The sequence below is a fragment of the Molothrus ater genome, chromosome 34 (genome assembly GCF_012460135.2).
Source record: "Molothrus ater isolate BHLD 08-10-18 breed brown headed cowbird chromosome 34, BPBGC_Mater_1.1, whole genome shotgun sequence".
NCBI lineage: Eukaryota > Metazoa > Chordata > Aves > Passeriformes > Icteridae > Molothrus > Molothrus ater.
The window spans coordinates 474337-498795 of NC_071661.1; the positions used below are offsets into that span (position 1 = coordinate 474337).

Consider the following 24459-nt stretch of genomic DNA (forward strand, 5'->3'; position numbering starts at 1 on the left):
GGCTCACACTGGCACCTCCAGTGCTCTGGGCCCTCCCTGCTGAGCCAGGACTGATGGTAAATGATGGAGAGCAGCTTGGGGAGCTCATCCACAGCTCCCTCATCCCCCTAGGATGGATCCCATCTGATCCCACACACCTGTGAGCATCTGAGTGGCTCAGCAGGTCCCCAGCTGCTTCCTCCTGGATTCCAGGGGGCAGTTCTGCTCCCTGTGCCCATCTACCAGCTCAGGATAAAATTTGTCCTGAGGACAACCTGTCCTAATATTAAAAATTGAGAGAAACAAGGTGTTAAGTAGCTCAGCCTTTTCCTTATCTTTAGTTACTGTAGTCCCCACTGCATCCAATGAAGAGTAGAGGTTCTCCTTCTCCCTCCTTTTGCTAAAATTTTTTTTAAAAAATCATTTTTATTTTTTACAGAAGCTGAAAGGTTAAGTTCTAATTGAGTTTTCAAGTATCAACTTTTCTTTCTGCATAACCTGATGACATCCTTAAACACTTCCTGAGTTTCCAGTCCATTTTCCCCTTTCCCACAAAAGCTCCATTGGCAGCCAGGACAGTCATTTTTCTCTCTAGCTCATCTTTTGCCACACTGGGACAGGCAGCTCCTTCCCCCTTAAGATTACTTTCTTGAAATGTGTTCATCCTTCCTGGACCCCATTTGTTTTTAAGGGCTGTTTCCCTTGAAATAAATCAGTACCTGATTTGGTACTCCCCAAATCTGCATCCAGAACAGGCCAAAGTCTGCCCTTCCTAATTCCTGTGTACAAGTTTTGTTACTGCCTCTCTTTCTTACCCAGAATATTGAAAACTTGAAAACTCCAATGTTCCAGTGGGCCTGGCTGAGCTGGCAGGACCCTGAGGCTGCTGAACTTCCAGTTCCCCTTCTCACACAATGGGCCTTGTGTGGTTTCCATAGGCCTGGGGATGTGGAGAACAAGCTCCAGGTGTCAGCTCAGCTGGTGTAGGCAATTGATCATCTGGTAACATGAGGTCACAGAGTGGGCTATGACATCACAGAGTGGGGGATGTGAGGTCATTGAGAAGCTATGACATCACAGACTGCCTCTGTGACATCACAGAGCCAGCTGTGACATCACAGGGCAGATGTCTGACATCATAGAGCAGACTATGACATCACAGAGCCATGACATCAGAGACCGCCTGTGTGACATTAGGGAAGGAGCTGTGAGCTCACAGAGCAGGTTGTGACATCCCAGAGGGGCTGTGTGACATCCCAGAGGGGGTGTGTGACATCCCAGCAGGGCTGTGTCAGGTCACTGGGTTGGTCACTCCGCCCCAGCTCCCCCTCACAGTTTCTCCCAACAAGTGCAATGCTGTTCATGCCCAGCGGGGTCCCTGTCCCCCGGGATCCCCCCGGCCCACCTGGAGCCACAGCTTCCACCAAAGGATGTTCCACAGGATCCAGCCCAGAGCCTGACATGGGGACAAGGGGCCAGGGCTGTGTGACCAGCACATCAAGGACGGGGATTATCCAGGTCACTGTGGCCTGGCTTGGGTTGCCCAGGGCAGGAAAGATGTCTGGCAGCTGGAGCAGGGTCTGGGAAGGGCCTCCAAGGTGGGGCTGGAGCCCTTGGGCTGTGAGCAGAGGCTGAGGGAGCTGGGCTTGTCCAGCCCAGAGCAGGGAAGGCTGAGGGGCTCCTCATCCCAGCCTGGCAGTGCCAGCGAGGAGGGGATGGAGAACACAGAGCCAGGCTCTTCACCGGGGGCCTGGTGGGAGACAAAAGCCAATGGGTGGAAGGGGAAAGAGGGGAGATCAGCCAGGACAGGAGGAGATGAAATGAGTCAGGCTGGTTTCAGCATTTCCTCAGCACCAAAAGCAGCCTGACCTCCCTTCTCCATCCACCATGGACAGCTTTGCAAATCAGGAATTGTTGGAGCTGTTTTGCCCCCACTCCAGGATGAGTATTCTGATACAAGAATCTAATTGTGTTTATATCTATCACAGAGACACGTTTGTCAAAAATTACTTTTAGTATGGAAATCCCTTGTGGATGGTGGACTCATCAGATGCTGCTGGGACGTTGCACATAGCTCAGGGAAGAGCGTGATTGTTATTAAATTGTGTCCTGTTCAACCATGGTCTGTTGGCCATGAAGAAAAACTTGCTGTGCCTCTGAGTCTCACCAGTTCCTGACCCCCCAAAGGACACAAACCTGATGAGTTGTTCCCACTCCAGTGGTGGCACTTGCACCTCCCTCCATCCCCAGAGCAGAGCTCCCTTATCCCAGAGAGTCCCTGGCAAAGGAGGGATGAAGGAAACAGGACAGGCTGTGGGGATCAGGGGCATAGCACAGCCAGGATGAAGAATGACTTTTGCATTTGATGGAGCTGTGCCTTCCCTTGGCTTTGTTGGCTGACAAGAAATGAACATCCCTCTGTGTCTCGGGCAGCTCCTTCTCCAAGGAAATCAGGTGGGAGCTGGAGCCAAGGAGCTGAAAGCTGCAGGTGCAGCCTGGGCTGGAGGGAGCTTAGATTTGCACAAGGCTGCTCTGAGTGCCAGGGCTTGGATGGGGGAAATGGTGGGGTGGGGGCAGGGACAGAGTCTGATTGATTGTCAGCCATGAAGGGTCTGGATTTTCATATCTATTCCAATTGCATGGGGAGGTACTTGGATTCAGTGTCAATTGGGCTCCTCCCTGCCACACGAGTTCCCAGTTCCACGGAGCCCTGCAATGTCACAGTGCTCTCCTTGGTTCCATGGTGCCACACAGGGTCACAAGGGCCCCTCAGGTCTACAAGGCCCCATAGTGTCACAGCAGCCCCTTGCTCCCATGAGGCTGTGCCATGTCACAATGGTCTCATTGGTTCCACGAGGCCCTGCAGCTCCACAGTGGCCCTTGAAGTGTCACAATTGTCTCAGCAGGTTCCCCTGCTGGTTCACAATGGCCTCCTTGGTTCCATGATGCCCCATAGTATAACAATGGTATCCTTGGTTCCACAGTCAAAATGGCCCCATGGTATCATGGAGCCCCACAGCCCCTTACAGAGCCCCAGGGCCCCTTGTGGAGCCCCACAGGGTCACTGTGATCCCCTTGATTCCATGAGGCCCTGCTGTGCTACAATGGCTCCTTGGTTCTATGAGGCCCTGTGGTGTCACAATGGCCCCTTGGTTCCAGTGGGTCCCAAAGTGTCATGTCAGTCTCCTTGGTTCTATGAGGCCCCACAATGTCACAATGGACTTTTTGTTCCATGAGCTTTTGTACTGCCAAAACCAGACAACAACAGTCTCCTTGGTTCCATGGTGTCACACTTGACCTTGGTTCCATGGGGACTCACAATGTCAGAAGGGGCTCCTTGGTTCCATGAGGCCCTGCAGAGCCCCTTGATTCAACGAGACCTCAAAGTGTCATCATGGCCTCCAGGATTCCATGAGGCCCCGCAGTGTCACAATGGACCTTTGGTTCCATGTGTTCCAGCACTGTTCCACAAATCCTTAGTTCCATGGGGCCCTGTAGTGTCACAATGGACTCCTTGGTGCCACACAGTGTGACAACTGCCCCTTGGCCTGCCAACGCTCCATGGTACCACAATGATTCCTTGCTTCCAAGAGGCCTTCTAGTGTCACAATGGCCCCTTGTTTCAATGAGGCCTTTGGTGTCACCATGGTCTCCATGATTCCATAAGGCCTCAAAGTGTCACAACAGACCATTGCTTTCATGGAGCCCCGCAGTGTCACTGTGGTCCCCTTGGCTCCACAAGGCCCTGCTGTGTCACAATGGACCTTTGGTTCCATGATGCCCCAGAGTGTCACAATGGTATCCTTGGTTCCTTGGACCCTTCATCCCATGGAGACCCCCAGGGTTCACTGTAGTCCCCTTGGTTCCATGAGGCCCTGCCATGCTATAATGGCCCCTTGGTTCCAGTGGGTCCCAAAGTGTCAGATTAGTCTCCATTGTTCCATGAGGCCCCACAAAGTCACTGCGTTCCCCTTGGTTCCACCGGCCCCACAGTGTAACAATCAACTCTCGGTTCCATGAGGTTCCTAAGTCACAATGGTCTCCTTGGATCTGCGGTGTCACAGTGGCCCCTTGGCTCCATGTGGCCACGCTGTGTCACAATGGCTCATGATTCCATGAGGCCACAGAGTTTAACAAGGGACCCTTGGTTCCACAAGGCCTTGCTGTGTCACAATGGATTTCTGGTTCCATGAGCTTTCACACAGCCAACAGCAGTCTCCTTGGTTCTACAGTGTCACAATGGACCCATGATTCCACAAGGCCTTGGTAAGTCAGAATGGCCCCTTGGTTCCAAGAGGTTTCTCAGGGTCACAATGGTGTCCTTGGATCTGCAGTATCACCAAGTGGTGTATCACAATCGGTTCAATGTAGCCCCAGTGTGCCAAAATGGATTTTGGTTCCATGGGGTTCTGCAGAGTCACAATGGACCCTTTGTTCCATGAGTTTGCACAGTCTCACACCTGACTCCTTGTTCTGTGAGGCCTTGCTGTCACCAAGTCTCTGAAATATCAGAGACATGGCAGACACAAAGAGCACCAAAGCCCCAGAGGGTCATTACAGTCCTTGTGCTGTGTCTGTGCTGCTGAGCTGGGCCAGGCTCCTGGCCCAGAGGCAGCTCCTGGCAAGGGCAGCAGAGCTGCAGAGAGACAGCTCTGGCCAGGAGCAGCTCCTGTGCATATCCCAGCAGGGCTGGGGCACTGCCAGGGCCCCTCAGGGACACCAGCAGGGCACAGACAGAGCTCCCAGGGGCTCAGCACTGCCAGGGGCTGTGGCATGTCCCAGAGGGCGCTGTGTCACAGCAGCTCCTCTGTGGCTGTGTCATGGAGGCACAGAGCAGCTGTGATGTCAGAAAGGGGCTGTGTGACAGCACAGAGTGGGCTGTGTGAGGTCACAGATTGGGCTGTGACATGACAGAGCTCATTGTGTGAGGTCACTGAGCAGCTACAAAATCATAGAGGGAACTGTGTGACATCACAGAGCAGGCTGTGACATCATGGCATGGCTGTATGACATCATAGACCTGGCTGTGAGGTGAAAGTCTGTGCTGTGACATTACAAAGTGTCAGTATGACATCACAGAGTGGGTCTTGTGGCATCTCTGAGGGAGTTGTGACATCACACAGCTGTCTGTGCAATCATAGTGTGAGGCCATAGAGCAGACTCTGCCATCATAGAGGGTGGGTCAGTGACATCAGAGAGTGGTGACATCACTGGGTGGCTGTGTAATATCATAGAACAGTCTGTGATGTCACAGAGACTTCTGTGACATCACAGACACTTCTGTGACATCACAGAGCAGCTGTATCACATCATAGGGTAACATCTCATCATTGACTGTGTGACATCACAGGATGCTGTGTGACATCACAGGGGCTGTGTGACATCACAGGGGCTGTGTGAGGTCACTGGGGAGGTCACTCTGCCCCAGCCCCCCTCACAGTTCCCCCCAGAGCAGTCCAACCCTGCTCGTGCACAGCGGGGTCCCCTGTCCCCCCGGGTCCCCCCGCCCCCAGCGCCGCAGCCTCCCCCAGAGGATGTTCCACAAAGAGTCAGTGCAAGGCACCTGGGAGAAATTCCCCTGAGGGCAGGAAATGCTCCCTGTGGATCCTTTGGCATCTCCCCAGAGGGTGAAGGGTTGAGCCTGGAGGAGTGGGGGGATCGGCCCAGGCTCCGTCGCTGTTGGGGATCCCCAAGTGCAGCAAACGGGAGAGTTCCCGGCTGGGAGAGGCCCCACTCAGAGGGAGTTGCTGGCCCAGGAGAGCTCCAAGGGCTCCTTTTGGAGCGCTGTTTGCAGGGCCCCAAGAGAGGGGCTTCAGTGCCAGCAATGGTTCATCCTGGCCGCACTTGGCATCCACAGCTTTCTTTGGCAGTGTGAGAACAGGGATGTTGTGCCACGGAGGGAACAAAACCAGTTTCCAGGGCTGCTCCTACAGAAAGCAGGAGCTGGTTGGGCAGCAGCAGTGCCTGGAGCAGACAGTGTTTGTGATGAGCTGCAGAGGAGCTGAGCCCAGGGGCTGTTGGCCAAGGCCGAGGCCCAAGGAGCATTTCTCAGCTGGCAGGGCGGCCTGAGAAGGGGAGGGGGGAATGCAGCAGCAGAGGGCCCATGGAACCAAGGGAGCATTGTGACACTGTGGGGCCCTGTGAGACCAAGGGACCATTGTGACACTGTGGGGCCCTGTGAGACCAAGGGACCATTGTGACACAGTGGGCCTTGCGAGACCAAGCAGCCATTGTGACACTGAGGGGACTCATGGGATCATGGAGACCATTGTGACACTATGAGGCCCCATGGAATAAGCCAAGCATTGTAATACTGTGAAGCCTCATGGAACCAGTGAGACCACTGTGACTGTGGGGTCCCCACAGAACCAAGAGGACCATTGTGATACTGTGGGGCCTCCTGAAACCAAGAGGCCTTTGTGACACTGCAGGGCTGAATGGAACCAAAGCTCCAGGGTGACACAGAGGGGCCTCCTGTCATCAATGGTCCATTGTGACACTGTGGAGCCAAAGGAGACCATTGTGACACTGCAAACCCCCAGGGTCAAATGTCCATTGTGACATTGAAGGGCTCATGGAACAGAGGAGTCCCGTGACATTGTGGGGCCTGGGGAACCATGGAGACCATTGTGACACTACTGGACCGCATGGAATCAAGGCACCATTATGATACTGAAGGGCCCCATAAAACCAAGGGAACATGGAAATGGTCTGTCTTACCCTCCCAGAGGCCACCTGACTGAGTCCAGCTGACCTTGGCATGTTGAGGGTCTCTTCTGCTAATGAAACCCTGGGGCTCTGTACTTTCCCTAGGATGGATCCCAGAGACACCTGTGAGCATCTGAGCGGCTCAGCAGGTCCCCAGCTGCTTCCTTCTGGATTCCAGGGGGCTGTTTTGCTCCCTGTGCCCATCTACCAGCTCAGGACAGCCTGTCCTACTATTGAAAATTGAGAAAAACAAGGTGTTAAGTAGCTCAGCCTTTTCCTTATCTTTAGTTACTGTATTTTCTACTGCATCCAATAAATAGTAGAGGTTCTCCTTCTCCCTACTTTTGCTATAATTTTTTTTTTAGAAACATTTTTTTTACAGAAGCTGCCAGGTTAAGTTCTAATTGAGCTTTCACATCTTAACTTTTCTTTCTGAATAACCTAAATCCTTAAATGCTTCCTGAGTTGCCAGTCCTTTTATCCCCCGAGTTCCCACAAAAGCTCCATTAGCAGCCAGGCCAGTCATTGTCCTCACCAGCTCATCTTTTGCTACACTGGGACAGGTTGCTCTTTCCCCCTGAAATTACCTTATTGAAACGTGTGTCCTTCCTGGACCCCTTTGTTTTTAAGGGGTGTTTCCCTTAAAATAAATCAGGACCTGATTTGATACTCCCCAAATCAGCATCCTAAATAGGCCAAAGTCTGCCCTTCCTAATTCCAGTGTAGAAGTTTTGTTGCTGCCCCTCCTTCTTTTACAGAACATTGAAAACTTGATTATTTCATGGTCACTGTGCCCCAGGCAGCCTCTGAGCCCCACATCTGCCCCCAGCCCTTCTCTGTCTGTGAACAGCAGCAGACAGAGCTTTCCTTGGCAGTGGGAGTGTTACCAAAAATTCAGTGAAACAGAAAACTCCTTAACCCCAGTGTAGCATTAAGAAGCAGCATTCTTTATTCAGCTGGATGCACGGGGGAGAGCTCCTCCCAAAGCCCTGCAGGCTGAGTACAGGAAAGTTTCTGTTTATTTTCTGTATTTTGCACACATATTCATTGATTGTCCTGGACTAAACACACATATGATAATCATTTCCCCAAAATCATTAACATATTTCCCCTCCCCTTTACCCAAGTGTTCTTCTGTCCTGGGGGTCTCTCTGGTGGTCCCTGGTGGTCGTGGACCCCAATGTTCCAGTGGGCCTGGCTGAGCTGGCAGGACCCTGAGGCTGCTGAACTTCCAGTTCCCCTTCTCACACAATGGGCCTTGTGTGGTTTCCATAGGCCTGGGGATGTGGAGAACAAGCTCCAGGTGTCAGCTGACCTGGTGTAGGCAATTGATCATCTGGTAACATGAGGTCACAGAGTGGGCTATGACATCAGAGAGTCGGTTATGTGACGTCATCCAGCAGCTGTGACATCATAGACTGCCTCTGTGACATCACAGAGCAGATGATGACATCACAGAGTTGGCTGTGACATCAGCGACCAGCTGTGTGACATTAGAGAAGGGGCTGTGAGCTCACAGAGCAGGCTGTGACATCCCAGAGGGGCTGTGTGCCATCCTAGCAGGGCTGTGTCAGGTCACTGGGTTGGTCACTCGGCCCCAGCTCCCCCTCACAGTTTCTCCCAACAAGTCCAATGCTGTCCATGCCCAGCGGGGTCCCTGTCCCCCGGGATCCCCCTGGCCCACCTGGAGCCACAGCCTCCACAAAAGGATGTTCCACAGGATCCAGCCCAGAGCCTGACATGGGGACAAGGCCCCAGGGCTGTGTGACCAGGACATCAAGGACGGGGATTATCCAGGTCACTGTGGCCTGGCTTGGGTTGCCCAGGGCAGGAAAGATGTCTGGCAGCTGGAGCAGGGCCTGGGAAGGGCCTCCAAGGTGGGGCTGGAGCCCTTGGGCTGTGAGCAGAGGCTGAGGGAGCTGGGCTTGTCCAGCCCAGAGCAGGGAAGGCTGAGGGGCTCCTCATCCCAGCCTGGCAGTGCCAGTGAGGAGGGGATGGAGAACACAGAGCCAGGCTCTTCACCGGGGGCCTGGTGGGAGACAAAAGCCAGTGGGTGGAAGGGGAAAGAGGGGAGATCGGCCAGGACAGGAGGAGATGAAATGAGTCAGGCTGGTTTCAGCATTTCCTCAGCACCAAAAGCAGCCTGACCTCCCTTCTCCATCCACCACTGACAGCTTTGCAAATCAGGAATTGTTGGAGCTGTTTTGCCCCCACTCCAGGATGAGCATCTTGATACAAGAACTTAATTGTGTTTATATCTGTCACAGAACCATGCTTGTCTAAAATTAATTCTAGTATGGAAATCTCTTGTGAATGGTGGACTCATCAGGCACTGCTGGGATGTTGCACATGGCTCAGGGAAGAGTGAGATTGTTATTAAATTGTGTCCTGTTCAACTGTGGTCTGTTGGCCATGAAGAGAAACTTTCTGTGCCTCTGAGTCTCACCAGTTCCTGACCCCCAAAGGACACAAACCTGATGAGTTGTGGTTCCCACTCCAGTGCTGGCACTTGCACCGCCCTCCATAGCCAGAGCAGAGCTCCCTTGTCCCAGAGAGTCCCTGGAAATGCAGGGATGAAGGAAACAGGACAGGCTGTGGGGATCAGAGGCAGGGCAGAGCCAGGGACAAGAATGACTTTTGCATTTGATGGAGCTGTGCCTTCCCTTGGCTTTGCTGGCTGACAAGAAATGAACATCCCTCTGTGTCTCGAGCAGCTCCTTCTGCAAGGAAAGCAGGTGGGAGTTGGAGCCAAGGAGCTGAAAGCTGCAGGTGCAGCCTGGGCTGGAGGGAGCTCAGATTTGCACAAGGCTGCTCTGAGTGCCAGGGGTTGGATGGGGGAAATGGTGGGGTGGGGGTAGGGACAGAGTCTGATTGATTGTCAGCCATGAAGGGTCTTGATTTTCACACCTATTCAAACTGCATGAGGAGGTACTTGGATTCAGTGTCAATTGGAGATTGCTATTAACAAGGGGAAAAAAAAACTAAACAGGACCTAAAAAATGTTTCCTTACTGTCTTTTTAAATAGAACACATTCAGTTGAATGCACTTCTGAAACCTCTCTTATTAACTACAAAAGATTTGGGAACTGAAATCAAATGATTCCCAGAGGCTTGGGTTGTTAAGGTGTTCTGAATGTTAATGAGCCCTGGGACACTGAATTCCTGCACTGAAGAGCTGAAGGCTGAACAAGCCTCTGGAGCAGGGAAATTCAGCAGCAGCCTCCAAGTTGCTGAGGATGTCAGCAGCCCCCACTGAGGCCATCCCTGCCCAGAGACCGTGGGGGAATGGGCAGACAAGGAGAGCGTCCCTGGGGCTGGGGCAGCACAACTCAGAGGCACCAGCGGCTCCAGCTGGGCAATGGAGTGTGGAATGTGGCTGGGAAAGCCCTGCCTGGGCTGGGCCAAGCAGGACACACAAGCCCTGACTCCCATCCACTAAAAAACTCTCTTAATGAGACATTTAAAAGGAATTTACAGTTGTTTGTGTCCTCTGAGTTGGATATGCTGGAGAAATACCAACAAGGGATTGTCAGGAGCTCAAAGCAACAAAACAGACTTTATTGGCAAATTTAGAAAATCAGAGAAGCTTTGGCAAAAGGTTTAATACAACATTCAATCAACACAAAAAACACTTCTCAAAGCATTAACTTTGCCCATTCAACTTCACAAACTCGTAGCTTGTTCAATTTTAAGTTAATCAAAATTTGCAAGGGGACAAAAATAGAAGAAGACACAGAAAGAGAGAAAAATGTGATACAGAGAAGCACACACACAGCTACCAACTCCTGGATTCCAGCATTGTTCAGATGGAAATTCCAAGAGGATCCAGGGTCAAGATGTGTGCTTACCTTGTGGTCGGCCTTCAATACCCCTTGGTCTCCCTGGGCCCTTCCCCCAGGTGGGGCTTGGGCTCGGGCTCATTTGGTCCCTCAGGAGCTGGGCTGGGGCTGCAGAGGTGGCTGTGGAGCATTGCCTGTGCTGTGCCAAGGACTGGCAGCCACTGCTGGGCTGGGATAGAGGCTCTGGGGGGATTGGGGTTCCAGGGCAGGGCAGGGCTGGACCTGCCCGTTCCTCCCCCACACACAGAATGTTTCCAGCCAACAATCTCCTCCAATTTGTCACAATAGGGAATGTTGGAGGTGGAATCCCAATTCTGGCCATGGGCACCTGGGTGAGAAAGATAGTTCTTTTCCATAACACAGAGCCCCAGTGTTTGGAAGGCAGGTGAGAGCCTCACTAGGCCAAGGCCATCCAGACTTGTCAGGAATGGCAGATTTTGTCTGGGAGCAGTCCTTGCATTTAAGGAATTTTGGAGTTGGAAACCCAATTTTGGCCATGGGCACATGCAGAAGCAGCACAGTTCTTTCCCATAGGAAGGAAAGCACAGAGCCTTCCCCAGTGTTTCAGGGACCAATGAGAGGTGACCCTTATGAAACCATTGCCAGCCAGACTTGTCCTGGCCATATTCCTATGGGAAAAATCTGTGGAAATAAGGAAATTTGGAGGTTAAATCCTAATTGTGGCCATGGGTGCCTGGAGGAGAAGGAGATTTCTTTCCCCTGGCAAGAAAAGCATGGAGCCCCAGTGTTCCAGCAGCAGATGGGAAGAGAGCCTCAACATGCCAAGACCAGCTGGACCAATTAGGTAGTCCATGGGAGGCCAAACCAACCAGACCTTTTCTGTGTTCCCTTGGTTTTATGTGGTCCTGCACTATCACCATGGTCCCCTTGGTTCCATGGGGCCCCACAGTGTCCTAATGGTAACTTGATTCCATGGGGTCCAGCAGTGTCACAATGGACCCTTGGTTCAGTGGGGTCCCAGAGTGTCACAATGGTGCCAATGATGCCACAAGGCCCTGCAGTGTCACAATGGTCCCAATGATTCCACGAGGCCTTGCAGTGTCACAATGGTCTCCATGGCTCCCCAGCCCCCACAATGTCATGTAACTCCTCTGTTCCATGAGCCCTGCAATGTCACAATGGACCTTTGGACCCTGGGGTTTTGCAGTGTCACAATGGTCTCCTTTGGCTCCACAGTGTCACAATGGACCATTGATGACTGGAGGCCCCTCTGTGTCACCCTGGAAGTTTGGTTCCACGCAGCCCTGCAGTGTCACAATGAACCCTTGGTTCAATGGGGTTCCACAATGTCACCATAGCCCCTCGGTTCTATGCAGCCCTGCGGCTGCTTCAGGTAGGCAAATGTGCCAGTGCTGAGGAACAGGGAGGGCACAGCCAGATGAGGGAGGCAGGTGGAAAAGGCTTTGTGCCGTCCCTGCTCAGAGGGGATCCTCAGCACAGCCCTGAAAATTTGCACATAAGAGAAAACAATGAACACAAGACAACCAAATACCAAAGACACACTAACAGCAAGAAGTCCCAGTTCCTTGAGGTAGGATTTGGAGCAGGACAGTTTGAGGATCTGTGGGATTTCACAGAAGAACTGGCCCAGGGCATTGCCATGGCACAGGGGCAGGGAAAATGTATTGGCCGTGTGCATGAGAGCAGTGAGAAAGGCACTGGCCCAGGCAGCTGCTGCCATGTGGGCACAAGCTCTGCTGCCCAGGACAGTCCCATAGTGCAGGGGTTTGCAGATGGACACGTAGCGGTCGTAGCACATGATGGTCAGGAGGAAATACTCTGCTGTAGCGCAGAAAACAAAGAAAAAGAGCTGAGCAGCACATCCAGTGTAGGAGATGTTGCTGGTGTCCCAGAGGGAATTGTGCATGGCTTTGGGGACAGTGGTGCAGATGAAGCCCAGGTCGCTGAGGGCCAGGTTGAGCAGGAAGAAGAACATGGGCGTGTGCAGGTGGTGGCCGCAGGCTACGGTGCTGATGATGAGGCCGTTGCCCAGGAGGGCAGCCAGGGAGATGCCCAGCAAGAGGCAGAAGTGCAGGAGCTGCAGCTGCCGCGTGTCTGCCAATGCCAGCAGGAGGAAGTGCCTGATGGAGCTGCTGTTGGACATTTGCGGCGGCTGCACATAGGGACCTGTTCATGGAGAAAGGACAGTCACAAGTCAGGAGAGGCTGCTTGGAGCCAAACCTGGGCTATTCCCTGTAGACAATGCCTACAGCTGGGACACACTCACCCTTCTACCTGCTGTGGGAAAACCTTTGGCTGCAATCAGAGCACAATCACACTCCTTGGTCCCCCTGGGCTAAACCAGACCCTGCCCAGAGCAGAGGGATCCCTGAATGTCTCACCCTCTCTCAAGGTCTCTGGGCAAGGTCTCAGCACCCCCTTGTGCCAAGGACACTCACGGCTCCCTGGGCAAACCCAGCACCATTTCCTCAGCTGTGGCAGCACTGCCCTTGCCCGTGGGACATTCAGGGAACTCCCAGAGGCTCTGGCACAGATCTGCACCCAGGAGGGCAGCTCAGAGCCTGGCAGGGCACAGCAAGGAGATTCCTGGCTGTGCCCATGATGGGATCTCAGGGAGGGGGCTCAGCTCATTCCCCTTTGCCATGGACTGCTTTGCCCACAGCCCCACAGGTGCCAGGGAAGCTTGGACACCCCATTCCCATGGACAGCCCTGCCTGGCAGGAATGCCAAGGGCAGGGCCTGACTCAGCTGCTGCAGATGCCAGAGCCTCCCTGAGAGCAGCAGATAACAGTGCCAATGTCAGGGCAGTGCAGAACCAAGAGCAGATGTTGTGGTGCTGTGCCTGAGAGGGCAGGGCAGAGACAGCCGGGCACTCAGGACAGTGTTCCCGTGCCCAGCTGTGCCCGGCACCTCCCACACACCAACAGTGCCCTCCTGCCCCAGCCCTGCTCTCTCCAGCCCCCTCTCCTTCCCTGAGCATCTCCCTGGGCCTGGACATTCCCTCCTGAGAGGAGCCTTGTCCCTGCCAGCGCTCACAGAGCCCATCCCAGCCTGTGTGCCCTGGCTGGGGCCCTACAGAAACCTGCCTGTGTGCAGGGCCCTGGCTGGGGCAGGCTCTGTGTGCAGCTGGGCAAGGGCAGCTCAGGAGAGCCCTGCTGGGCCCTGCAAAGGTGATGCTGCTGCTGTGCAGGGCTGAGGAGTGGCTGAGGGCCCTTTGGGAGGCTCCCAGCAGAGACACTGATCAACTTAATTTACAGTTCTGCAGTCCCTGTAAAAGATCAAACATTCCTTTGATGATCCTGTGTGTCCCTTTCAACTCAGAATGTCCTGGGATTCTTGGATTACAATTCCTGCTCTGCTTCTCTCATCCCCTTGTTTTTTTATAATCAAAAGAGAAAAAAATCCCCTTGCAATAGTGTTAGAACAGTAAAGTAAAAACCAGACATTAACTGGAAGTTTCCAGGTGTCCCAGTGGGGATGGGGCACACCCGGGCCCTGATTTCAACAATTTATTAAGGTTGATTAATTAGGATATTGAACAGGAACATCCAATATGAGATTCACTTACCCCAGTTACACGGCCCTGGCTCAATCCATTGGAGTAGGTCCAAGGGCTTCTTTGCCTTCACTTTTTGTTATGACTGCTCACATTCTGGTCAAAAACCAAAATGTTCTTCTTGTAGGTCCTCTTACTGATAAAAGGATGATACAGGATACCATATGTATTGTATACTATATGTATTTCAGGAATGCATTTAGACAGTCACCTTATTTTTCTAAAATCAAAGAAAAAGGTTAGGGAAAATAATAAAGGTAATAAAGGATTATAGTTATAGATGTATATAATAGTAATAGAGTTCATTAAGAGTTTAATAGACTTAAAAAAGGAATATAGATTTATAACTATGTAATAGTAATTTGTAGAGATACAAATATATGAAAATTGTATAAAATAAAAAAAATCTTTTTGTCATCACCCCAATGTTCCCATCCTTCTCCAAGCAGGAAATGGAAAACACTCTCAGGAAAGCTCCTGATCTTTCCAGCAATCCCAGGCTTACCTTCTTCGGGAAGTGCCCTGCGGAGCTGTGCCCAGGCTGGTCTGGAGCTGGGAGCAGCCCTGCCCCACCCAGCCCCTCTCAGCAGCAGCCCCTGCCCTGCTCAGGGCGGCTCCTTCCCCCCAGAGCTTCTGCCCAGCGCTGGGAGAAACTGCCAGGGCTGGCTGAGAGCTGTCCCTGGCAGGCAGCAGAGTCCCTGCCCCAGCACAGCGCCCTGGGCTGCAGGACCCTGCTCTGCAGGACAGCCCTGGGCACCCCTGGCTGCTCTGCACAAGAGACAAGCAGAGAATGTACTCACAGGCTCTGCAGGCATTGGCATGTTCCAGCTGCAGGAGATGGCTCCAGGAGCTGCAGCTGCATTGTCCTGCAGCCAGAGGTTCCTGTGCCAAGGGCTGGCAGTGATTGTGCCCCAGGCACTTCTCAGCCCCTTCCCTGCCCTGACTGATTGAAGCTCTCTGTGCCTCTGTGCTGTGCCCGGGCTGGCTGCAGGCAGTGCCCCAGCCCTGCTGGGCTGGCAGAAGAGCTGCTCCTCAAGAGAAATGTGCTTCTGAAGCTCTTCTTGGTGAGCAGGAGCTGCCTCTGGGCCAGGAGCCCAGCCCAGCTCAGCAGCACAGACACAGCACAAGGACTTTAATCAGCCTCTGGGGCTTTGTGCTCAGGCCCTGGACATCAGTCCCTGAGAGGGAGCTGAAGAAACCTCTCCAGAACTCCAAGGCAGAATCCAACTCCAAACTTTCTTGGACTTTTAATGGGTCCCAGATAGGGACAGGACTGAGCAAGTGTCCCCAGGCCCCAGGCAGAGCAGAGAACTGCAGGCAGTGATGACAGGTGGGGACAAAGAGAAGCCAAGTCTTGGTGCCCTGGGGCACAGCAGGGTCTGTGTTACCAAGGGCTAGGAGGAGACACCTTGTCCTGAGGCCCTGGGGCCTCCTGGCACAGCCCCAGCCAGGCTGGGCACTGTCAGCCCCTTGTCCTGCCCTCAGCATCCCCCCCTAGCCCACATCCCAGTGGCCTCAAGGATCTGCTGGAAGGAGTCCCTGGGGAGCCTTGCTCAGCAATGGCCCTGGGGGCTCCTTCATGCTCCCTGCAGGGACTGCAGGTTTTTCAAAGGACTTTGGGTTTGCCTTTTGCCTTGGAGTCTCTGAGAGGTTTGTGCAGTCATGGCCTCCAATTATCTGCTGTAATTAGTCCCTGGAGAGGCTTTGTCAGTAGCAACACTCAGTGGGGCTCATTAATACTTCAAGGTACTTCAGTTATTTGAAGGTACTTGGTGTTTCCCTTTTGATCCAGACTCTGTGAGAGTTTTGTGCAATCATGGCCCCAATTATCTGCTTTAACGAGTCCCTGGAGAGCTTTGTACTGACACTCAGTGGGGCTCATTAATGCTTTCAGATACTCAAATTTTTAAGGTAGTTTGGATTTTCTTTTCCACTCTGAATCTCTGAGAAATTTTTTGTGCCATCCTGGCCTCCAGTCTGTTCTCCAAGGAGTCCATGAGGAGCCTGTGTTGGGGATGGACCTCAGAGGGACCCATTCATGCTTTGAGACACTTTGGGGTTTTTCGTCTGACTTTGACTCCTGGCAAGGTTTGTGCAATCTTGTCTCAGGCCCTGAGGTTCCAGGCTCAGCTCCAAATGCACAGTGAGGCTCATTAGGATCAAGCAAATCCTGACAAACCTGGCTCTGCCTTGATTTCCCTCTGCTTGAGTGCAGTTCATCAGAAATGTTTCTGTAGTGGTTTTGGTTCACCAATTTGAAATTTCTTGCAGAACGCCTCAGTTATTGTGGTGTGTTCAGAGTTCGTTGATTACCAGTGCACTCACTAGAATATAATTACTCATTTCCTGCTGTGAGATAGGATTAGGAGAAAGGCAAAACAGTCTCAAAACTTTAAAAGGGTATAAAGAAAATTTATTAATTGAAACTAAAAGAAAGAGTAATAAGAACAAAACTTTCAAAGCACTTCTCCTCTCCCTACAACCTTTTCTTTCTTACTAACAATGTAAAGAGACAAAATCTAGAAATTTCAGTCAGTTTACCACGTCTAGAATAGTCTTTCTTCAGCTCACTTAGGGAGAGGAGTCTTTCTTTCATGCTAAGGAAGACTTCTCCATAAGAAAACAGTTCTCTTGTGGCTCTCAATTTCCATGAATAGCAGCTGCCCGGAAAAATCTGCAATTGTGATGTTCCTCCCAGTTTTTCACAGGTCTTTTACAGCTGTGTTTATGGGCCATGTCACCTTATGGGGTATTAGTTTAAAGATGAGCTGTTTAAGAGTAAATGTTCTCCTTATCTATTTCTGAAACCATCTTCATCTCTGAGAAGAGAGGTCTTCTTCTCTCCCTGAGGGCACAGTTTCATCACTCTTTTCTTTTTCTGCATTCAAACTTCTCATGGGATCACAGCTACTTCAACATTTGCTTATTTTGCATGGAGGCCTTTGCTGAACAAGTCATCTCCCCATACTTTTCAATGCTTTGTAGGGAAAAAGAGAGTCTGATGTATCAATTGCATCCTTCTCCATAGCTTTACAAGAGGATTTCTGCCCCAAGATCAAGGCATCTCCTCATCCCTCCCATCTGGGACTCAACTTCCTCTTCACTGACCTCAGTATCTTCATGTTGCTCCTCTGTGTGTCTGCACTCTGTCCTTTTCTCTCTCTCAAGGGAGGATGGAAGCACTGAAAGAGTTCATATCTCACCCAGGGCCTGCAGATGGTTCCGTGACCCCGGCCGGGCTCGGTGCTTGCGGTAGGAGCTGTTTTACGATGGAGGTTTCTGCAGCGGCTGTGCTGGGGCTGTGTCAGGATGGGCCGCGCTGGGGCAGGGCCAGGATCTCAGCAGCCAGGCTAGAGCACAGCAGCAGCACGGCCGGGGGCCGATGGCTTCTCCTGCCCCTGCCCGGGGCTTGCGGCTGAACCCCAAGGGTGGCAGAATCTTGGCCGAGCCGGCGCGGCCCGGGGCTGCTCCTGGGGCCCGGCGGATCCTGGCTGGGCCCGGGCAGGTGGCGGGGCAGGGCTCAGCAGGGCCCAGATGTTCCCAACTGCAGCCATGGCCCGGCCCGGCCTCGGCCCCGCGGCCTCCCCTGCCTTGCCCGGCAGCCGATGGGGCCTGGCGGGGTCCCTGGGATGGGGCCCGGCCCCACGGCAGGAGCCGCCCGGCCCGGCCTGGCTGAGACGGGGCCGGGTCAGCCTTGTTACCTCTGTGCCAGCCAGAAGGGAAAGAGACCCTCCTGGGCATTCTCATCTTTAACATGTGTCTTCACAGAGGCGTGTACAGTTTCCTTAGTGGTTTAACAGATTGTCAATTCTCAAAGATAATTACTGATTGGATTTTTAGTCAGACACGGAGGAAACTGCTAGCAGCTTCTCTTAGAACATCACTTCCATGATGCCAAACCCTCACAACAGCACAGAGCCCAGAGTTCCTTTGTCCATATGTAGTGTTCATGTGCCCAAGTCCTCAAAAACGCTTCTTGGGAGATCTCTGGGCCCTTTCCAAGGTTTTTTCAACTGAAAGCATTCAGCTCAGAGTCTAAGAAAATCACCAGAGGATAGGGCCAGCCTGACCTGTCTGTCCTTGCTACTTTTGTCTGGGAGCAATCTTTGGATATATGGAATTTGGGAGGCCAAATTCTAATTTTGGCCATGGACCCTGGACATGAAAGACAGTTCTTTTCCATAGGAAGGAAGGAACAGAGCCCCAGTGTTTGCCAGGCAGAAGAGAGTGACCACCAGAGGACAAGGCCAGCCAGAAGTGGCAGTTGTTTTTTTTTGAGAGAAACCCTTGCATATAGGAAAATTTTTAGAGAGAATACCAATTTTGGCAATGGACATTTAAAAAGAGGGATGGTTCTTTTCTATAGCAAGGAAAGCATGGAGCCCCAGTGTTCCAGGAGCTGATGAGAGGCAGCCCTTGACATCCCAACATCAGCCAGACCTGTCAGGTGGCCCCTGGGAGGCCAAGCCAGCCAGGCCTGTTCCATGTTCCCTCAGTTCCATGGGGCCCCACAGTGTCCCAATGGTCCCTCGCTTCCATGAGGCCCTGAGGTGCCATAATGCCCCCTTGGTGACACCAGGCCCTGAAGGGTCCCAATGGTCTCCATGGTTCCATCAGGCCCCACAGAGCCATAATGGTCTCTGGGTTCCATGAAGCCCCACTGTGTCACCATGGCCCCTTGGTTCCATGGGCTCCAGTGGTGCCACAAGGATCCCCTTGGTTGCATGAGGTCCCCACAGTGTCCCAGTGATCTCCAGGGGAAGGGAAGAACCCAGACCCAGTGTTGCAGGGGCAGCCACCAGAGGTCAAGGCCAGCCAGGCTTGATGGTACTGGCAGATTGTGCCTGGGAGTAACCTTTGGATATACAGAATTTTGGAGGTGGAATCCCAATTTCAGACATGGACACCTGGAGGATAAGGATGGTTGTTTTCCATTGGAAAGAAAGCATGGAACACTGATTCAACAGTGACATTTGGGGATCTATGGGGAGCATAGGGATCGTGACCCAACAGGAGCTTCACTAACACGGCCTGAAGCTCCCGCTGTGTCCATGACAGGAACCCCTGTGAGTGTCTGGGACATCCCGGCTCATTGGCAGCCTGGGGACTCCTGGGATGTCACCATGGAATGGCTGTGACTGCCTCTGACCACAGGGCTCTTTACCAGCCCAGAAACCCCTCGGAGGTCTCCATGGAGCCCCTGTCTCTGTCTGTGGCATTGCAGCTCTGGAACAGCCTGGAGATTCTTGGAATGTCCCCATGGAACCCCTCTGAGGGCCTGTGACAAATCTGATCCTTAGCAGGCAACCATCACCAGTCCCCTGTTGCTATGGTCAGTTTCCATGGCAACCATCCCCAGCCCCCTGTTGCTATGCTCAGTCCCTTGGCAGCTCCATGGAGACCCCATGCCAGGGGTGGTTGCCATGGCCACCAGGGCTGGCACCAGCTGGGATGCTCGGTTTCCACAGGCCGGGCTTCAGGAATGGGATTCCCCAATTTCCTGCTCCCGCTAAAACCGCGCTGCCCTCACTGCCCTCTCACCTGCCATGGAAAGCACAAAAGGCAAAGATCCCGGGCTGGGGAAAGAACAATTTATTGGGAACAGCAACGAGATAAGGAACAAACAGGAACAGAAACAATATTGATAACAGAAGGGATAAGTAAAACTATTTACAGAGAAAACTACAACATCAACAACGAGTTCTTCCTGGCAATGTATTTCCTCCTGTCTGGAAAGGACACCCTTTTTCTCAGGGAGAGAGAGAGTCCCTTTCCTGCCCCTGGCAATGAACTGAGGTGGGAGTGAATGTAATGACAGGGCCATGGCCAGACCCTCATGTTCTCCAATCCCACATCATGTCATTGGCAGGGGCAACAAAAGGTACAGGTGTCTTCCCAGCATGGATCACAGGGAACACGGATCACCAGGGCCCTGACCAACGTGGGGTCTCCAATGGGGGATGAAGCTGGAGCAGTGCATGAAGCTCTTCCTGCAGTTGGGGCATTTGCAGGGCTTCTTTACTGGTGCCTCCGTTGGTGTCTGCTCAAGTGAGAGCTGCTGGTGAAGCTCTTCCCACACTGGGGACACTCGTAGGGCCTCTCCCCAGTGTGGATGCGCCGGTGGGTGATGAGGGTGGAGTTGTGCTTGAAGCCCTTCCCGCAGTCGGGGCAGAGGAAGGGCCTCTCATCCGTGTGAATGCGCTGGTGCTGGAGGAGCTGAGAGCTGGTGTGAAACCTCTTCTGACACTCGGGGCACTGGTAGGGCCTCTCCCCTGTGTGGATCATTTGGTGGATGATCATTTGGGGCTTCCTACTAAAGGTCATCCCACATTCCCCACAGTTGTATGGCCTTTCCCCAGTGTGGATCCTCTGGTGGCAGATCAAGAGAGACTTCTGCCTAAAGCTCTTCCCACATTCCCCACATTCATAGGGTCGTTCCCTGGTGTGGGTCTTCTGGTGGGAGATCAGGTTAGAGTTCTGGCTGAAGCTCATCCCACATTCCCCACACTTGTAGGGCTTCTCCCCGGTGTGGATCCGCTGGTGCCTGATGAGGTGGGAGTTACGCTTGAAGCCCATCCCACAGTCAGGGCAGCGGAAGGGCCTCTCATCCGTGTGAATCCGCTCATGCAGGAGGAGATCGGAGTTGGTGTAAAACCTCTTCTGACACTGGGGACACTCGTAGGGCCTCTCCCTCTCCCCAGCGTGGATGCGCTGGTGGGTGATGAGGGTGGAGTTGCGCTTGAAGCCCTTCCCACAGTCAGAGCAGCGGAAGGGCCTCTCATCCGTGTGAATCTGCTGGTGCTGGAGGAGACTGGAGCTGGTCTGAAACCTCTTCTGGCACTCAGGACACTCATAGGGCCTCTCCCCAGTGTGGATGCGTTGGTGGATGATGAGGGCAGAGCTGCAGCTGAAGCCCTTCCCACACTCCCCACACTCGTAGGGCCATTCCCCAGTGTGGATCATCTGGTGGCTGATCAGGGTGCTGCTCTGCCTGAAGCTCTTCCCACACTCCAAGCACTTGTGGGGCTTCTCCCCATCAGGAGGCTGCCCATGGGCCACCAGCTCTGAGCTCTGGCTGAAGCTCTGCCCACCTTCCTGGCTCAGGGTGGGTCTTTCCTCCTCAGAGCACCCTGGGCTGGGTTTGGAGGCCCTCTTCCTGTAGAATCTCTGGGGATTTTCCTCCCCATTGGATTCCTGTGCCCTGGAGCCACTCAAAATGGCCTCATCCATGAGTTTCTGCTGTGGGGATTTCACCTCTCTGGTCTCCATCCTCAGCTCCTTCCCGGGGGGAGGAAGGACAAGGAGAGGATGGGATTTGCCTCCGTGCCAGAGGGAAGGGGAAGGAGATCCCCCCAGTGCATCCCCGGCAGGACGGGGTTGGCAGCAGGGTTGTCCTACAGCCAGGGGCTGTGCTGGGCTGGGAGATGGAGCAGGAGAGAGGGGGAAAGGGGCACTGACTTCCTCCTCACCTGCCTGGGTGTCCCGGGGCTCCTTCCTCTTCCTCGCAGCCTCCTCCTCCATCTGGCAAAGGTTTAGGGATGTGAAATCCTGTTTTGGGAGGAAAGCAAGGGATAAGTACATTGAATTTTGTACTTGTTTGAAGGCAAACCTGGGGAGGGTCTAGGCGATAATTACAATTTAATAAGAAAATGAAGATCAAGGCAATGATACAGAAACACTGCCTTAAACTGACAGAGTCAGGATATAACCTGACACCCTGCTGCTGGTCAGGCTGGTGGCTGCAGTCCCATTAAATGGTGGCTTCAGTCCTGTGGGAGTGATGAACGTGATTCTGTCCAAGCAGTGATCCTGTAGAAGGGTCTGGTCTTCCTCTGGAGGTCCAGGGGTGCTTCTGGAGCTCTTGTCCTCTGGGAATCCAGTAGGCAAGCTGCTCCTGGTGTTGCAAGGCTCACCTTATATGCAGGTAGGAATGCTTGGATCCTCCCCCTGGGCGGAGCATCCCACAATGGGAGGATGGAATTTTATCAGTCCTGCAGTGACACTCAATGGCCCATTCACAGAAGATATCTCCCCTGGAGGGCGTTATCAGGGCTGAGTTATGGAAGAGATAAAGAACACTGCCCCACCTGTTTCTAGCAGTTGATGAAGATGGGGATTGAAAACATGCATTGGGTTCCATCTTACACTGCAGCCTGAAACAGTGGGGGAATCCCTGCTCAGGGGGTGAACACCACCCCCCTTACCCAAACTGGCTCAGGTGTAAAACCCCCACCCCGGGAAGGCCACACACACAGGGGACAATGTCACACTTGCCCTGCCCCAGGGGAGGTCTCTGTCCCTCTCACTCTGTGGCTGTCCCCCCTTTTCTCTTTCACAGGCCGGGGGCTTTGCCAAATCTAAGAATAATTTTTTTTCTTTGTCCCTGTCACCTTTGTGACATCTACACAGAGCTTTCCCTTCCTTTTCATAATCTTTTCATAAAAGAGGAATTGCAATGTATTGGGCCGAATTTCAACTTTTCTTTTATCAGAATGTACCAGCAGCTGAGCTGCAGCTGTGCAGGACCAATGGATTTTGGAATTGCCACAAAATTGCTTGTACTGTCAGTTTATTCATGTTTGGGATTTGTTTTGGTTTTCACCACAAGTGACTTGTGGGAAGAGCAAATTCAAGGCATTTCATATCGGGTTAAGTTTGATTTTTGTCAAGAAACAACTTTACTTTTTCCAGTGCCCAGGGAATGCTCAAGGGGTTACTGAGCCTCTCACACTGGGGGATGCTTGGGAGGGCCATGGGAGGGTTGTCCCTGTCCCTGTCACCCCAGGCCATTCCCCAGGGGTGTCCCTGTCCCTGTCACCCCAAGCCATTCCCCAGGGGTGTCCCTGTCCCTGTCACCCCAGGCCATTCCCCAGGGGTGTCCCTGTCCCTGTCACCCCAAGCCATTCCCCAGGGGTGTCCCTGTCCCTGTCACCCCAAGCCATTCCCCAGGGGTGTCCCTGTCCCTCTCACCCCAGCCATTCCCCAGGAGTGTCCCTGTCCCTCTCACCCCAAGCCATTCCCCAGGGGTGTCCCTGTCCCTCTCACCCCAGGCCATTCCCCAGGGGTCTCCATCATTCTCACCCAGGGAATGCCTGGGGGGTCTCCCTCCCTCTCACCCCTGTGCCAGGGGGTGCTCGGGGCAGTCTCTGTCCCTCTCAGCCCAGGGATGCTCGGGGCTCTCTGTCCCCTGGCCCTGGGGGATGCTCGGGGGGTCTCCATCCCTCTGGCCTCAGGCAATGCCTGTGCAGGGTTGGGCACCAGGGGCTCTGTGTCCCTCTCACCGCTGAGGCTGCTCGGGGCTGGGGGGGCTCTGCCACCTTCTCACCCCTGGGGAGGCCGGGGGGGTCTCTGTCCCTCTCAGCCCTGCTGGGACCGCACCCAAACATCATCAGGGTCACAGGGACAGAGACACCCCCAAAGCCCCAGAAGGGCTGAGCCTGGAATTTGGGTTGGGGCTGAGGATTTAGGAAGGGTCTGGAATTGGGGCTGGGCTTGGAGTTGGGGCTGAGATTTGGATTAGAGCAGGGATTGGGGTTAAGGCGAGACATGGGATTGGCTTTAGGGCTGGGGTTGGTATTGGGTCTGGGGCTAGACGAGTCTGGGACTGGGATGAGATTAAATACAGAACAGTGAGTGTTTCTAAATGTGGAGTGAGATTGAGACCAGGATCAGGGTCAGGTTTGGGACTGAGCTCACCCAGAGCGGGACAGGGAGGATGTCACTGTTGGAAGGTTTGGGGAAAATCCTGGATTGGGGAAAAACAAGGTGTGAATGCCTTGGGTTGGGGATTCCTCTTGCCCAAGTCCATCTCTAGAAGTCACCTGATGTCCAAAAATCAAGAGTGAATAAAAAAATCCACCAGGAGTTTCCCATTTCCAGTCTCATCCCTCTGGGCTTCTGGTGGTCCCCCATCTCAGGGCTGTTGGGGATCCCATGGGTCCTGGGGATCCACCCTCCCCAGGGTCCTGCTTAGGGATTCTGGGAGGTTTTGGAGTCCCAGGGTCCCCCTCTGAAGCCTCCCTTCAATCCAGCCACTTGGGCTTCCCCCTTCTTTCCACCACCCTGTCCTGGTTTAGGGCAACTTTGGTTGAAAACCTCCAAAAGGAGTTTCCTCTAGAATGCAGATTCAGAAGCCCCACCCTCAGCCAGTTCGGGAAAATATTTCCTTGGAGAAAAGTGGAAAAAAACTTTATTTACCAGGCAAAGCATTCACCAGCACAAAAATTGAACAATATTAAGCAATAAAACTTCCTGCTGCTCCAAAAGAGATGACAAACTCCACAAGTCCCTCCGAGGGCTGAAGCTCGGATCACTCAGTCTCTTATCAATCTCTTATCAGTCTCTTATTAGTCTCTTATCAGTCTCTTATCCGTCTCTTATCAGTCCCTCCAGTGC

The 24459-nt window shown here is 53.2% G+C and overlaps 1 protein-coding gene across 1 annotated transcript in view; it reads right to left on the bottom strand.

The window, feature by feature from the left end:
- The window catches only part of LOC118700683 (zinc finger protein 271-like), a gene marked incomplete at its 5' end in the record, with an annotated part of 83707 nt that extends 62566 nt beyond the window's left edge, over positions 1-21141 (bottom strand). Inside the window, one exon of the mRNA XM_054518111.1 lies at positions 20094-21141. Coding sequence (XP_054374086.1) covers positions 20094-21141 — 1048 coding nt within the window. The remainder of the gene's footprint in view (positions 1-20093) is intronic.
- Positions 21142-24459: the final 3318 nt, after the last annotated feature.